The 15366-nt window shown below is 39.6% G+C and overlaps 1 protein-coding gene across 4 annotated transcripts in view; it reads right to left on the reverse strand.

Moving 5' to 3' along the window:
* The window catches only part of PRKN (parkin RBR E3 ubiquitin protein ligase), a 1413696-nt gene that overhangs the window by 473158 nt on the left and 925172 nt on the right, over positions 1–15366 (reverse strand). For all 4 annotated transcript variants that reach the window (XM_021936901.1, XM_017957438.1, XM_017957437.1 and 1 more), the window contains one exon: positions 1778–1914. In XM_021936901.1, coding sequence (XP_021792593.1) covers positions 1778–1914 — 137 coding nt within the window. The remainder of the gene's footprint in view (positions 1–1777; positions 1915–15366) is intronic.

Consider the following 15366-nt stretch of genomic DNA (forward strand, 5'->3'; position numbering starts at 1 on the left):
TCAAAACTAAGTCTTGAAATAAATTGAACTTAAAACCTCACCACTGAGTCAAGGTATCCCATAGTTTCAAATTTAGTTTTGAAGAATTAATGAAACATGTTTAATCACACTGCAGTCATTTATACATAGAGAGAGATAGGAACTTTTACTTCACTCCAGGTACATAAATAACGTCAAAGAGATCAATGACTTAAATATTAGAGGTAAGCTATTGGAAGAAAATATGGAAGCAAATCGTCATGATCTTAGATATGGCAATGAAGTCTTATGTTTGACACCAAAAGTATTAGCAACAACAAAAACAGATAAATTACATTTCATCAAAACTAGAAACTTTTGTTCATCAAAGGACGTTATGAAGAAAGTGAAAAGACAACCTACAGAATGGGAGAAATACGTGCATATCCTGTATCTGATAAGGATCCAGTATTCAGAATATATAAGGAACTCTTACAACTCAACAACAAAAACATAACTCAATTTAAAAATGAGCAAAGAAAGGACTTGAACAGACATTCCCATAAAGAAGATATATGAATAGGAAACAACCACATAAGATAATCAACATCACAATCGTGAGAGAAATGAAAATCAAATCCACAATAAGACACCACTTCACCCTTACTAGGATGACTAGTTAGAAACAGTAACACGTGATGGCAAGGATGTGGAGAAATGCTCCTCTGCTGGTGGCAATATAAAACGGTATGGCAGTTGTGGAACACAGTGACCAGTTCTCCTTAAGGTTAAACTTCGAATTCTGCTTCTTGGTATATATCCAAGATAAACGAAGGCAAATGTGCATACAGAAACTTATATATGTTTATTCATAATAGCCAAAAAGATGGAAACAACACAAATGCCCATCAGCAGATGAATGGACGCACAAATTGCGGAGTATCCACACGGTGGAATATTATTCAGCCATAAAGAGGAAAGAAATACTCATACATTTTACAACTTGAATAAACCTCAAACACGTTATGCTAAGTGAAATAAGGCAGACATGAAAGGTCACCTATTGTATGATTTCTTTTACAGGAAATATCTACAATAGGCAAATCCATGGAGAAAGGAAGTGATTGGTGGTGGCTGGGGCTGGGGCAGAGGGTCAAGGGCAGTGATTACCTGGGTAGGAGGTGTTCAAAGACTTTTGAAGCCGGATAGAGGTAGTGGTTGTGCAACATTGTGAATGCACTAAATGCCACTGAACTGTACACTTCAAAATGGTGAATTGGTGACATGTATTTCACTTCGATTAAAATGTATATATGTAATAACGGTATAGTACAAGTAAAGGGTTCTTTGTAATGTTAAAAGATGAAATATTAAGCAGTTCAGGTTGATCTCACTCTTCTTTCTTCTTCATATATGTTACTTTATATATATTGAGTATGTGTTCAACATTTTGAGTGACAGAGGCATACAATTTAAAAATTTGGTAAGACTACTCTAGTTCCAGGTAACAAATCTAGAACATGGGGAGTGACTCTAACCCACAGAAAAACTTAGTATACCTTGGCTGAATAATATTGAAAACTTATTCTCAACGCCTTTATGCAAATTATGCATTTTCCAGTTCAACACAATTCCTTTATTCCCCAGAACTTTTATCTTTTGTGATCAAAACATTAATGTTTCATATCCAGCAATGATCAAATTTAAATTTTCAACTCTTCTGCTAGGGTTTATATGTATCTAAGTCAGTTTTAAATCAACGGCTCTTCTTCTGTTCTTTATTGGTATTAGAAATGGAGAGAAAACATGCTAGACTTACCCACACAAGGCAGGGAGTAGCCCAGTTGAGGGTCATGAACAAACTGCCGATCATTGAGTCTTGTCACACAGTATAAGTGGAAACAGTCTAAGCAAATCACGTGGCGGGAGTTGCACTGGAAAACCAGGACGGGGCTCCTGCAGAGAGAAAGGAAGATGTTTCCTCTGGTACCTGTCAGTGTGGAAAGGCAGCATGTGATTTAGGCCAATTTCTGTAATCCTGGAGGGTTGTGTAGAGCGTGCTCTGTGCAAAGACGGGAGCTGCTAAGCATTAAGCTCATGTATAACAACACTACAGCTTAAAAATTGGAGGCACTCAATGAACTACACAGAACATTGATTCTCCTAATTTTATTTTTTTTTATGTTAACACGTTTATCAATCTTTTTTTTTTTTTTTTTTTTTGAGACGGAGTCTCGCTCTGTCGCCCAGGCTGGAGTGCAGTGGCCGGATCTCAGCTCACTGCAAGCTCCGCCTCCCGGGTTTGCGCCATTCTCCTGTCTCAGCCTCCCGAGTAGCTGGGACTACAGGCGCCGCCACCTCGCCCGGCTAGTTTTTTTTTTTTTGTATTTTTTAGTAGAGACGGGGTTTCACCGGGTTAGCCAGGATGGTCTCGATCTCCTGACCTTGTGATCCGCCTGTCTCCGCCTCCCAAAGTGCTGGGATTACAGGATTGAGCCACCGCGCCCGGCCACGTTTATCAATCTTTTGATTAAACTTGAGCTAAAATATAATCTCTTTCTGGAAGTCTTCCCTGACTCAGAATTCCCAATTAACCTATCAAATCATCCCATCTGTTTGTATATATTTCTATTGATCCATGATTACATCATAATATTCACATCTTTTCCTTTCTCATAGACTATGATCTCCTTGAAAGTAGGTCGTATGTTTATTTTGATATTCCCATAGTACCAGACATTGTAATATTTTAAATGAATGTTTTAAAAATTGAAATCTTTAAAACATTTTAAATTTTTTTTCTACAAAGTATTTTAAGGGCATCAAAAAATTTAGGATGTATATAGTGATTTATTAGTAACCCCATAGCCATAATTAGAGAAAATTCAACAGTGAAATAACAGATTTTCAAAATTCTGCTATCCCACTTATTTTAAAGCAATATGTAATACAAAACAAAGAAAATAAAATTCCTTGGTAACTTAATTATAAATATATTATAATAATAGGACCTGAGTTTCTCCACAATCAAAAGAAAAATTACTATTGCATCAAAGTAAAAATGTTGAACATTTTCTCACATTTTACTGGCAAATAAAAAAGTAGAATTTAGGGATAAAAGCTTATCCAACAGGGATTCTTCTACTGCAAGATTTTGCCATTGTGCCATCTCGAAATCATCCAAATATTCAATTTCTCAAAGTATGGTTATAGGATTACTAATAAATCAATATATGCAAGTCCTAAATTTTTTTTATTCCCTCAAAATACTTCGTAGAAAAAAATCTTAAAAACCATGTATTTTTGCTGGAAAATGAACCACACAAGTTTATGTCAAACAGGAGACAAGCTCAATATATGAATCTGAAATCAGCCCCAAGGTGATTTTAATAGCAAGAAAGTTATTGGAGTCTATTTAGATAATCCAATTTCCTATGTAATTATAACAAAATACAAAATAAACATGTTCATTCTATACCCAATCCTTAACACCTATAGGAGCTCTTCAAAAGCCCTTTTTCTAGAGAAAGTAATAATAATAATATAAAAGATAATTTCTTAACACCTAAAAGATTTTCAAAATTCTTCTCTCACTTACTTCAAAGCAGTATGTAATACAAACAAAGAAAATAAAATTCCTTGGTATTTTAATGCCATGGGTGTGTAAGTAATCTGTCAACTTAATCCGAGCAAGGGCGCACCTAAAGGTACGGCTTCTCCTTTCTCCTCTTGGAACCTATCCAAGTCCTTCATAATGCTTTCCTATTTCTAACCAAAGAGTTACTCGCATACAATGCTCAAGCACACACATACTTTTTTCACTTTGTGACCCTGTGAAGCTGCTGTATTTTGCCTTTTTCTCTCACAGCTGTTATGTGAAAAATATTCTCCATCTTGCTTTCAGCAACACGGTAGACTAAAACGTTTATAGACCTCGCAATCTGCTACTAATGCATGGAGAAAATATTAGAACATTTATGAAAATGTGCCTGTATATAACAAAGTTATAAAGAAAGCTTAGAAATGACCCTGTAGAGGAAACATAAAGAAAACATATGGAGCCTAAATGGTCAGCCCATGAACCCCTGCCACAGTGGCCCAGAAAGGCACGGCTGCATGGTCTGCGGCCATCGGTGTAGCTTCTGCAGGCTTTTCCACTCCTGTTAGCAGAGTTCTCTCTCGCATGGATGGACAACAGCACACATTTACAGTTTTCTCCTTCAGTTTGAATATGATCCCAAATGACTCGTACCACCTAGACAATACACGGAACATCAATTGTCCTACTCTATTAATGACATCCTGCTGTTTGGAGAAGATTAACAAGAAACAAGCACCACATTGGCGGCTGTGGTGTGAAATCAACCCTGTGCAGCGACAGGAGCCATTAGGGACATTAGGGAAAGTTTAGAGGTCCAAGTCTTGGGGCCTGGAAGTACACACCTTCCAATATAAATAGTCCATCTTACCCATCCCGCAACTGGGAGTGAAGCACAGACAGCTGCAGACGCAGTGGGTCCAGAGTTCTGGTTCCCACAGAGTGAACTGTATCTTCCTAGCGACACAGGAAGAGTCCTGCTGAAAACTAAGCCACAGCTGCACCAGGCCAACTCAACCTCCTTGAACTGAGAATGTCTACCCTGAATAAAAAATAGAAGTGAGCACCAGGTAACAGTGGGTTACCAGATAGTGAGCAGTGAAGGGACTAGGGTCTGACACACAGAGGCATGGTCAGCACTGGGAGTGAGGACAGAGACTCATGTAACTCCCTTGAAGAAACGCCACTGCCCAGACGCAGGTGTGGAATGCAACCTGGGAAGCTGGAATGTCGTGTGTGTTTCTGCATGTCCTCTTCAGAAAAGAAAGAAATGTACAAGTTACAGGGCGTCAAAAATGATAAATGAGTCACTCAGGAATTCTGATTGTCTATTACTATCTATAAACAGTCAACTTGGATATACACCTATATACAGATATAGATAAATGATAGATACAGATATCAACAGATGAACATATGTGCTGAAATATACAGATGAAGATATAGAAAAATATACACACTGTTTTATACACACACACATACACAGATAATGTTATAAAGGTAGCGTATATGTGCATTTCACATAGAATTATCAGTCACCTGGAATTCTTGATATAGTTATGAGCTAAGATTGCTCATCTCTTATTAAGATATTCCTTGTAGTTGTGCAAAGTTAGGTGAGGAATAAACATGACACCAATAAAAAGGTTATTAGATTAATCAGTTGAGAAAAGGAGTAAAAATCTTTTCATGGCTAGAAGGTCTACATCATTAACTTCCTAAATGCTAAATCAAAAAGGAGGGGAAAGCTAGTGTTTATGGGCACCTACTTTGGGTTAGGTGGCTTGCTAGGAACTTCACAGACTTCCTTTCATTTTATCCTCCTAAAACAAACTGCCCTTCCTCTACTGTCCATCCTGTTCTCTCCGCACATCCATCCCTTCCAGCTGGGAAGGTCCCTGCGTAGCCTAGGATTCTTCTAGCTCCTGTACACCTAGATGTGTGCTCTTTGCCATCTATTCTCACGGTAATACTCACCTTCATATTCAAAGCCAAATCCCAAAGTTCTAGGTCCAGTTCAAGACTAAAGATCTCCAAGGAACTTTCTCTGGAGCCTAACACCTCACTGCTTCTTCCCTTTTTCTTTACCTTTCTTCCATACTTAATTAAAAAGTTCATCCGTAATGTGCTTCAATACTAGCCTGACTTTTGTTTAAGGTGTTTCATATACTCCTACCTTAGCTATCAACATTAAATGAAAAGTCATGAAATGGTAGAGACCCTACTTGCTTAACCCTTTCATGACCCATGCCTCACCAAATACAGTGTTGAGCACCTGATAGTTTTGTAATCAAGAGTTATTGATTATTTTAGTGGACAAATGAATGGGTCACTGTTTTTGTAGTTTCTCATACTTTTATAATGTCTCTGCTCTCATTCACATGTTGTTCACTAAATTTCTTATGGAACATCTACTTTGACTAAAGTAGGCACTTAGTAAATACATGTGGACTATAGCACCCAGTGAATGGATAAATATCTTATACTTGGTTTACACAATCACAGGGCATGGTTGAGAGACACAAGATGCCCATGGAACAAGTATTACAAAGAAGTATCTGCAGTCCCCAAACTCTGGGAGCCTGAAAGTTAGGAAAAGAGAGAAGTATTGAGTCAGGATAGATCCATTAGGGAACCTGAATTGAATTTAAAGAAATGGGAGGGTTGATATTTGGTCACTGTAAAGAAACGTTGTTTCTAAGCAGGAAGGAATCACAGACATGCAAGTATGCTAGGAACAGAAGAGCAATCAGGTGGGCTGATCAAAACGATGTATCAGGAAAAGGGTGGGGGACAAGATGAAAAGGGTTGAGGACAGAGCAGATTCCGGCCAGGGATCGGGGTTGACTCTAGGAGACACACCTAGCATAAGGCCTCTAGATTGTGGGATTCACTAAAGGTTTCTGCTATGGTCTGAATGTTGTGTCCCCTCAAAATTCATATGTTAAAATCCTTATCTCCAAAGTGATGGTATTAGAACATGGGGTCTTTAGAAAGTGAATGTTGTGAGAGAAGAGCCTTCATGAATAAAATTAGTGCCCTCTTAAAGAGACCCTGGAAAGCTCCCACACACGTTCTACCATGTGAGGACACAGTGAGAAGCCACCAACTATGAACCGGGAAGGGGTGCTCTCACCAGACACTGGATCTGCCAGTGCTTTGATCTAGGACGTCTCAGCCTCCGGAATGGTGAGAAATGAATTCCTGTTGTTTATAAGCCACCCGTTTATGGGATTTTGTTATAGCAGCCAGAATGGACTAAGAGAGTTTTCAAACATGGGAGGGGAATGACGTTTTAGTAAGTTTAGCTCTGACAAAAGTATGGAGGGAAAGAAGCTGGAAGTAGTGAGAACTACTTGAGGTCATTTTGGTAATTTAGACATGAGTTACTAAGAACTGGACTATGATGTGCAAGTGGCTCTGGGAGTGGAAATGAGAAGAAGAACGGGTGACATTTCAGAGCAGGACCCACTAGGACTTATCCTCTCATGGGTCTTTTGTTCCTCCTGACATTCCTGTGTGCCCTTTGCTCTAATTATCTACATATAAATGTTAATTGATCAATCCAGAGATCATTTTATCCCAATGGGCCAGGTTAAAGAGCAGTAAATTAAAGGTTAAGTAAAGTTCTCAATCACATATGAAAAGACTTATAAATGCTTTTCTTGATATTGCCAAAGAGTTATTTGTAACCAATGATTTCTCTGTTTTGATAAAAAGTGACCCTTTTTTGCAGAATATTTAAGCATAATTGAAGGAGTTTTAGTTACGAATAATGTGGCAAGTCATTCACATACATTAAAAAAGTAGAATATGGTTACACAGTGTTCCAAATATTTAAATTCTTATAAAGTTAGTATTCTAGCATCTACAAAAATAGCATGTGAGTTTTTATGTTTATCTAGTAAAATGTGCAATTTAATCTGCTGTCTACCTTGTTTGTTCTCTCTAATTTGCCCTCCTTCACACACTCTGGCAAAATCTGTCTGTTTCTCTTTCTCTCCATTTGCCTGATTCTTTCCCATGTGTACATCTTCATTTATACTCATTAACAGAGAGGCTGTGGATGAATTGTGACATATATTGAAAGCAATGTGCCAGATATTTCAAGCTATGTAAAGACGAGGAAGCAAATGTAAGCTCTCAAGGACATATAAATCCAGTAGAGTGGGCAGGAGAGGGAAACAAATAATTATAATACAGGGCAGAATATTTTAAGTGATGTTAGAGAGCTAGGATATATTGCCATGCTCACGCTCTGGGGTAAGCAGCCTTCAAGATGTTCTCCAGTGAGCCCCACCTCCTCTGTAGTTCCTCTCCACATTGAGCGGATTGACCCACGTGCAATAGGAAAAGTGCAGAAATGACCAAGTGTGACTTTCAATAGTAGGTCAGAAAAGACACCGCAGCCTCTGTCTGTGCTCTTACAGATCACTAGCTCCGAGGAAAGTGAGCAGCCATGTTGGGAGGACACTCAAGCAGTACTATGGTGAAATCCATGTAGGAAGAAACTGGGGCCTCCTAACAACAGCCAGTATCTACTTGGCAGCAAGTTGGCAAGCCCTAGGATGACTGAAGCCCTGGCTGACATTTTGACTATAACTGCATGAGATACCCTGAGCAAGAACTATCCAGCTAACCTGCTCCCAAATTCCTGACCTGCTGAAACTGTGAAAGGCAATGTTTATTATTTTCTTCAGCCACTAAGTTATGGGGTACTTTGTGATTCAGCAATATCTAACTAATTCAGGTTTAGAGGAGGAAGAGGTCATATATAGGTTGAAGACCAGAAAAGAATTCATGAATGTAGTGGCATTTGAAAAAAGGGTCAGGATTCCAGTGCATAAAGATGTAGAAAACACCTGAGGTCAAGAGAAAAGAATCGAGTCGTGAAAGCACAGAGCAGAGAAAGAGAATGCTGAGTTATCTAGAGTGGCTGGTTTCTTCATTCTCCCCAGTGGAAAGGAAAGTTACTACATACATATGAAAAGCAGCAGTATCTGAAATGCAATGAAAAGCAGCACAAGTTAAAGTAAAAATATTACCTGCAACATCCTTGAGGAAATAAAAACAAAATTCCCTCACTTGAGGGAGAAAGTCCTGCAATTTAGCTAACACTTGACCCTTGAAAATTCACACATTGTTTCCACTGTTCTTAGTTTGTGCAACAGTAACAAGGAAGTTATGCCTCAGTTAGCAATCTTTCAAAGCTTTCTGAAAACTCCGCACATGGAGAACTATGACTCCTGGGCAATTAACACGGAATTTGATTAGATAAAAGTAATTAAAAGAGGAAAGCTACACCATTAAAAAACATGAATTTATCTTCTTAACGACTGCCACTTTAAGCCCCTTTTAGTTAGAGATGGCTTATAAACAATGAAGAAATAAATGACTGAAATCTCAGAGACCAAATGCATTTTAATTTCATCTATATTTGGCAAAATTACATACTAACTGCCAAAGTGCACTACTGACAAAGAAGTGGCCAGCACAGCGCCTGCCCACAACCATGCCAGAGAGAGCATTTCAGCCCACGTGGGTCGTGGGAGTTCATTATTTGAGTTAGCCAAGTGAGCAATCCCTCGCTGGAGAGGTGCCTGCTCCAAGATACTAATTGATAGACTCAACTTTTAGAAATTAAAATAAGCTTCAACAGTTGAATGACCTTCAAAATTCCTTCCAGCAGCCAAGTCTAAAATCCTGAAAGAAGTTCATGTGTCCACTGGCCTGCTTGGAATCAGAGTGCTATTAAGGCACTGGCAGATCCTGAATCAGCTCACGAACTGCCCCTTCTGGTTTTTCTTGCCTCCTCTGCTCATGTTCTCCCTGTTTCATCCAGTCCACTCTGCTGTATGGAAGAGGGTTTACTTTGGTTCTGTCAGCTTCTTTGCAGAAGTCCCATATTTCAGCATATACAACGTAGCCAATGTAAAATTCATTTATGTCTATATTTTTGCATCACTTTTATTCAACCATTCTGCCAACACAGTGGACTGGCCACTAGATGCCAGGCACTGTCATGTCACATCCTATAAAAGTGAACAAGAATGTTGCATCTCTTCAGGAGGTCACAGTCTATAGAGTTGAAGACAAATAATCAATCATTCATAGTGTGGTGGTAAGCACTACCATAAGGATGAATTTAGAGACTACTTAGCCTGTCTTGGGTTGGAGGAAGGGCTCCCAAGATAGCTCATGGCTCAGTGCATCCAGTCTATATAATGAGAAGAGGCTGAACAAACTAAATGGCTTTTCCTGTTTACAAAGGTTTTTTAACAAAATACTACATAAAATAATACTGTAAATATGTCACAAAGGATTCTGAAAATATAAATTCTCCATCTCCTTTCCTAAAAGAGTTCCCTTTTCCTCTTAAATTCTCATCCAGTAAGTTGACATCCCATCTGGGGTCTTACATATTGTTAAATTCAAGAGAGTTTCTAACCTCGGGGTTTGTTTCCAAGTTGGACTCTGCTGCTGTCTGCCCTCGGCACTCTGCAGACCCTCCTGTCAGGCACGTTCCCTTTCACTCCTGGGCAACAACTTGATTTTGTGCATCTTGTGGCATTGGCTTGTGGCTACCTAGAACTTTTTTATTCAAAAGTTCCCTATCAAATTAATTATATTTCCACTGATAGGTTAACTCATTTTACTTACTATCATGAAAGGAAATAGAAAAGTTTCAAATAACGGCCACTTTTTCTGTTTCAGACATATTCTCTTCAATATATACCTGCTGAGGTTGAGAGCCTGCAACACAGGCGCTATAAAAATAATTGAGTAAAGAGTTAGGAGTGGCCACAGTGCAGTGTCCTCTGGAGCAATGGATTAGGTCTCACGAGTGTTGGCAGAGTTTGAATTCTCATGAGTGTCTCTCTGGCCAAGACCTACATCAGCACCCAGGCTGTCTCCATCCCCTCTTCTCTCCCTCAACCCCCTGCCTGATCCCAGCAGCCCACCCCAGCAACACTGTTCTAAAGAGGTTTCCATCCTGACAGTTCTGGACCCCAAAATATGAACCAGTTTTTCAGTGCCTATGTATTAAGGCCTCAGGCTTTTTCTTCTGTCTTTTGGAGCCTCCATAAGCTGGATTTGCCCTGCGAAATGTCTTTCCATCTTTCCCATTCACGAATCCCTCTGTTTCTCTCAAGTCTGTCTCTTTGCTGCTTTTTTCCTTATGCTGCTATCCCTACAGGCAAGACTCCTCCTCTTAGTCCTTATTTCCCCCAAAACTTCAAGGTTCAGCTGAGGCACAACCTCTCCCATGTGCTTTTTCAATAAAACTCCAGATAACATTGACGTGCTATTCACTGTCTAATTTCTTGTAATGTTTATATTTAGAAAGTATTGCTTTTATATTTAACTTAGTAGCTTATTACATGTCATTTGTATTATTGTTTTCTTTCTTTCTTTCTTGTTTTGTTTTTTTGTTTTTTGAGACAGGGTCTCGCTCTGTAGCTCAGGCTGGAGTGCAATGGTGTGATCTAGGCTCACTGCAGCCTCTGCCTCACAGCTTCAAGCAATTCTCATGCCTCAGTCTCCCAAGTAGCTGGGACTACAGGCACATGCCACCATGCCCGGCTAACCTTTCTATTTTTGGTACAGATGGTAGAGATGGTGGCCAGGCTAGTCTTGAACTCCTGACCTCAAGTGATCCGCCCACCTCAGCCTCCCAGAGTGCTGGGATTACAGGCATAAGCCACCGAGCCCCGCCTCATTCATATTGTTTTCTACCTGCTTTATGAACCTGCACCAGGTCTCTCCAACCCAAATTCAACACATGCTAATTGGGAGGCTACTATGCACGGGTTCCTGTGCTAGACCTGAGAGGAGGATGCAGCTGTTGCTCTCAGGAAGTCTGTCTGATGATGAGAAAACTCAGTCAGGGACACCTTGGGAAAACTAATAAGAGGCAACTCAGTCCAATGTCGGTCACGCACAGGATATTTCCGGAAAGAAGGAAAAATATAAACTAAGGCTGAGAAAGCAAAAATAAGTTAGCCTGACCAAGAAACTACAGGGAAGTGGAAAAAATGTGTGAAACACTTCAGATGGAGTAAAATTAGGTAAGATTAGGGAACCATGCTGTGTACAGTATTTTCATACTATCTTCTCAGGCTTTATTAAAGTCCCAAATTCCAGAAATTAAAAATTAGATTAAAATATAATGATAATGCTTCTACAAGCCACATACATAAGTCTGCGTTTTAGGTTTATATAATATCCCAAGTGTGATTGAACTGGGTTCTATTGTTTATGACATTTTGAGCCACTGACAATAAACTGGCTATGCAAAATAGAAATACAAAGCCACAGTTATAAGAGGGAATTAATGTATTATTAATTTTCTCCAGATGATTGCAATCCTGGAAGATACCCATTTGGCTTTAGTCTAATTTATGTATTGTATTTCTAAATATAATTACTGTTGACAGGTTGAACCCACACATAACCCATTAACTTTCCAAAGTGCTAAACTGAAAACATTACAATGTAACAACAGATATTAGAAATAAAAAAATAACTTCTGTTCTTTTTTAAAAGTAAGTTAAAAGCAAGATGTCAGTCCTATTTTGTAGTAATTTGTTAGAATGATTTGGTTTACCTAGCTTTCTTGCTGAGGCATTTATACTAGAAAACAGACACTGACATGTAAATGTAAATAGTGGATAAATCATAATGAAAAAATTGTTGCATGTAAAAAGAAAAGAAACTAAAAATTCAAAAGGGTATTTGGCCCATGGGAGAAAAACGCAACTCATAAAAATTTGTCACAATACTTTCCTATCCCCCAATTAGTAGAATTATTTTTTTCAAGGATGCTCAAAATTATGTTTATAATAGTCCAAGTTCTTCAGACTCTAATTTCGGGTCACATTCTATTCAGACTGTCAATATGTATAGCTAAAAAAAAGCTGAAGCCAGATTTAACATAAAATAGTTTCTGGGTCATATCATTTGCATAGAGCTGTTATGTGGCACTACTATTTAGCTGTTGGAGATGCCATCTGTAATATATACTAACTCATGCACATATCTTGTCTTTGTTTTTTCCTCTGTGCAAAACAGCTAGAAGCAGATAATGCCCAGATCCACTGCAAAAGCATTCTGCTAAATTGAGAAAGATATGAAGACAGATCTTGTTTGGATAAGAACCCCACTGTGAAATAAATTGTTCTGGTGTATCCCCAAATCTCATGACAGGAAGAATTAATGTGCTAAGAATCAGTACAGTGGCCATAAATGTTAGAAGCTATTTAACATAAGAAATTATTTCAGACACAGAGTGGTGTTAAAAAGATACATCTTTTGCTGTTGACTCACCAAAACCCTCCACAAACAATTGTGTACTGGTTTTTCATTCATTCTTAAAATGAATGAATGTAATAGTATGCTGGGTCTTTTCTTTCTCTTTCTCTTTCTTTTCTTTCCTTCCTCCCTTCCCTTCCCTTCCCTTTCCTTCCTTTCCTTTCCTCTCTCTCTCCCTCACTCTCTCGCTCTCTTTCTTTCTTTCTTGACAGAGTCTCACTCTGTCACCCAGGCTAGAGTGCAGTGGCACTATCTTGGCTCTGCAACCTCCAGCTCACTACAACCTCTGCCTCCTGGGTTCAAGTGATTCTTGTGCCTTAGCCCCCTGCATAACTGGGACTATAGGCACACATCACCATATCTGGCTAATTTTTATATTTGTAGTAGACGAGGTTTTGCCATGTTGGCCAAGCTGGTCTCAAGCTCCTGACCTTAAGTGATCCGCCTGCCTCAGCCTCCCAAACTGCTGCGATTTAAAGGCAAGAGCTACTGTGCCTAGTGGGTCTTTTATTTCTTTTGTTAGAGAAATATTTAAAAATCAGGTTGTCTGAAGTAGAGTGGTTTGAAATGAAGAGCCTGCCTAAAAGATTGTAGACATCTTAAAACAGTTCAACAATGAAAATGTCTCAACATGAGAAGGTACTGTGAAATTTCTAAGGTATCCTTAGATGAATTCAGCATTAAAATATTGACATAATATATTTGTGGCATATAGTAGATAAAATTATTTTCTCAATTTAGTTGTTTTTGCTTGTTCTACATGTGTCCAGAAAAGCACTGTATACTATCCCAAAGTATTTTCCAAAATATAATAAAAATCAATATGGCATAACAGTGCAAATCAAAATGAATTCAGAGCCAGGCACAGTGGCTCACGCCTGTAATCCTAGCACTTTTGGAGGCCAAGGTGGGTGGATCACGAGGTCAGGAGATCAAGACCATTCTGGCTAACATGGCGAAACCCTGTCTCTACTAAAACTACAAAAAATTAGCTGAGGGTGTGGTGGCACGCACCTGTAGTCCCGGATACTGGGGAGGCTAAGGCAGGAGAATCGCTTGAACTCAGGAGGTGGAGCTTGCAGTGAGCCGAGATTGCACCACTGCACTTCAGCCTGGGTGACAGAGGGAGACTCCTTCTCAAAACAACCAACCAACCAAACCAACCAAACAAAAAAATGAATTCAGGTGCAAACCCAAGATAAAGGAATTCATGCAAAGACGTGACTGTCCGCCCAGCACATGGGATGCAGTTGGTGGTTGAGGGGGGTTTGTAAAGAGCCCTAGGAATGTGGTGTGAGCTGGCTGCAGCACCAGCTGGCCTCAGAATCCCATTTCTTTGAAATGAGGACCTGTGACTTGAGCAGGTTAGATCTCTAGAGACCTTCTGGATATAGAGGTATTGTCATCTTCAGTTTACATGATCACAACATTTCTTCTTTATTGAAAGTTTATAGGACTTAATCCTCACTGGAAAGCACATGCAAAGCCTATTCATATCTTAGATTTCAGCTTTCTTGTATTAATGTGTATGCTGCAAGCAAGGGTGAGAAACCGGAGATTTCTAGAGATTTTACTCCCTGGAAGACTTATGAGAGGGAGATCTTGATGCAGAGTATTTCAGGAAAATCAGAAAAGATGTTTTGGTGTTAAAAACAAAAGAGGCAACAAAATATTAATATATGGCTTTTAGTTTTAAAGTTCCTTTGTTCTTTTTTCAACAAAGTCAGCTGATCACCGGGGCCAGACACAGCTACATGGAAGAAGAGCCTGTGCAGACAGAGGGCTGCACGGCCTCCGTGGGTCAGGCGCCCCTCCACTGTGCTCGGGGCTCCCCCATACACTGCCCTCGCCCTTTTCATTACAGGTCCCCCGTGTACTCACCCACTGGCTTGAATGTCTATGTTCTCACCAGACTAGAAGCCAGAAATCTGGGATTTGGCCCTCAGACTGCTTTTGCCAATAAAGTTTTATTTGAAGCCAATCATTTTACATATTACCCGTGGCATGGTTGCTTTTGTGCCACAATAGCAGCAATGACTAGCTGTGACAGGTTCTAGATGGGCGACCAAGCCTAAGCTACTTCCTATTTGGCCCTTATCAGGACATGTTTGCTTATTCTTGCTTGAGGCTACTGACTTCATAAACACAGGGCTATCTTTCTGTATTTGCAATGCCTGGCCTGTGGCTGGTGTCAGGAATTCAGCGCTTCAACAATGGTAAGTCAGGACAAAATTTTAAGTAGGGATGCAACACAATGTCATTTACGTTTTAAAAAATCACTCTAACTTGATGTAACGAATGGACTGGAGCAGGGCCAAAAGGGAAGGGAGATGCATAGACATGGTGAAAGCCATCCTGGAAAGAAAAGAGCGCCTTGGATCAAGCAGTGGAGAGGGAGAGGCAAGGACAGGTAGACAATATGTTGGGGGCGATCGAGCACTTGAGGTCTCCTGTCGAGCTTTGCTTTCCTACTACCATTTGCAGATTTCTCCCTTTTT

Source organism: Papio anubis, chromosome 6 (genome assembly GCF_008728515.1).
Source record: "Papio anubis isolate 15944 chromosome 6, Panubis1.0, whole genome shotgun sequence".
NCBI lineage: Eukaryota > Metazoa > Chordata > Mammalia > Primates > Cercopithecidae > Papio > Papio anubis.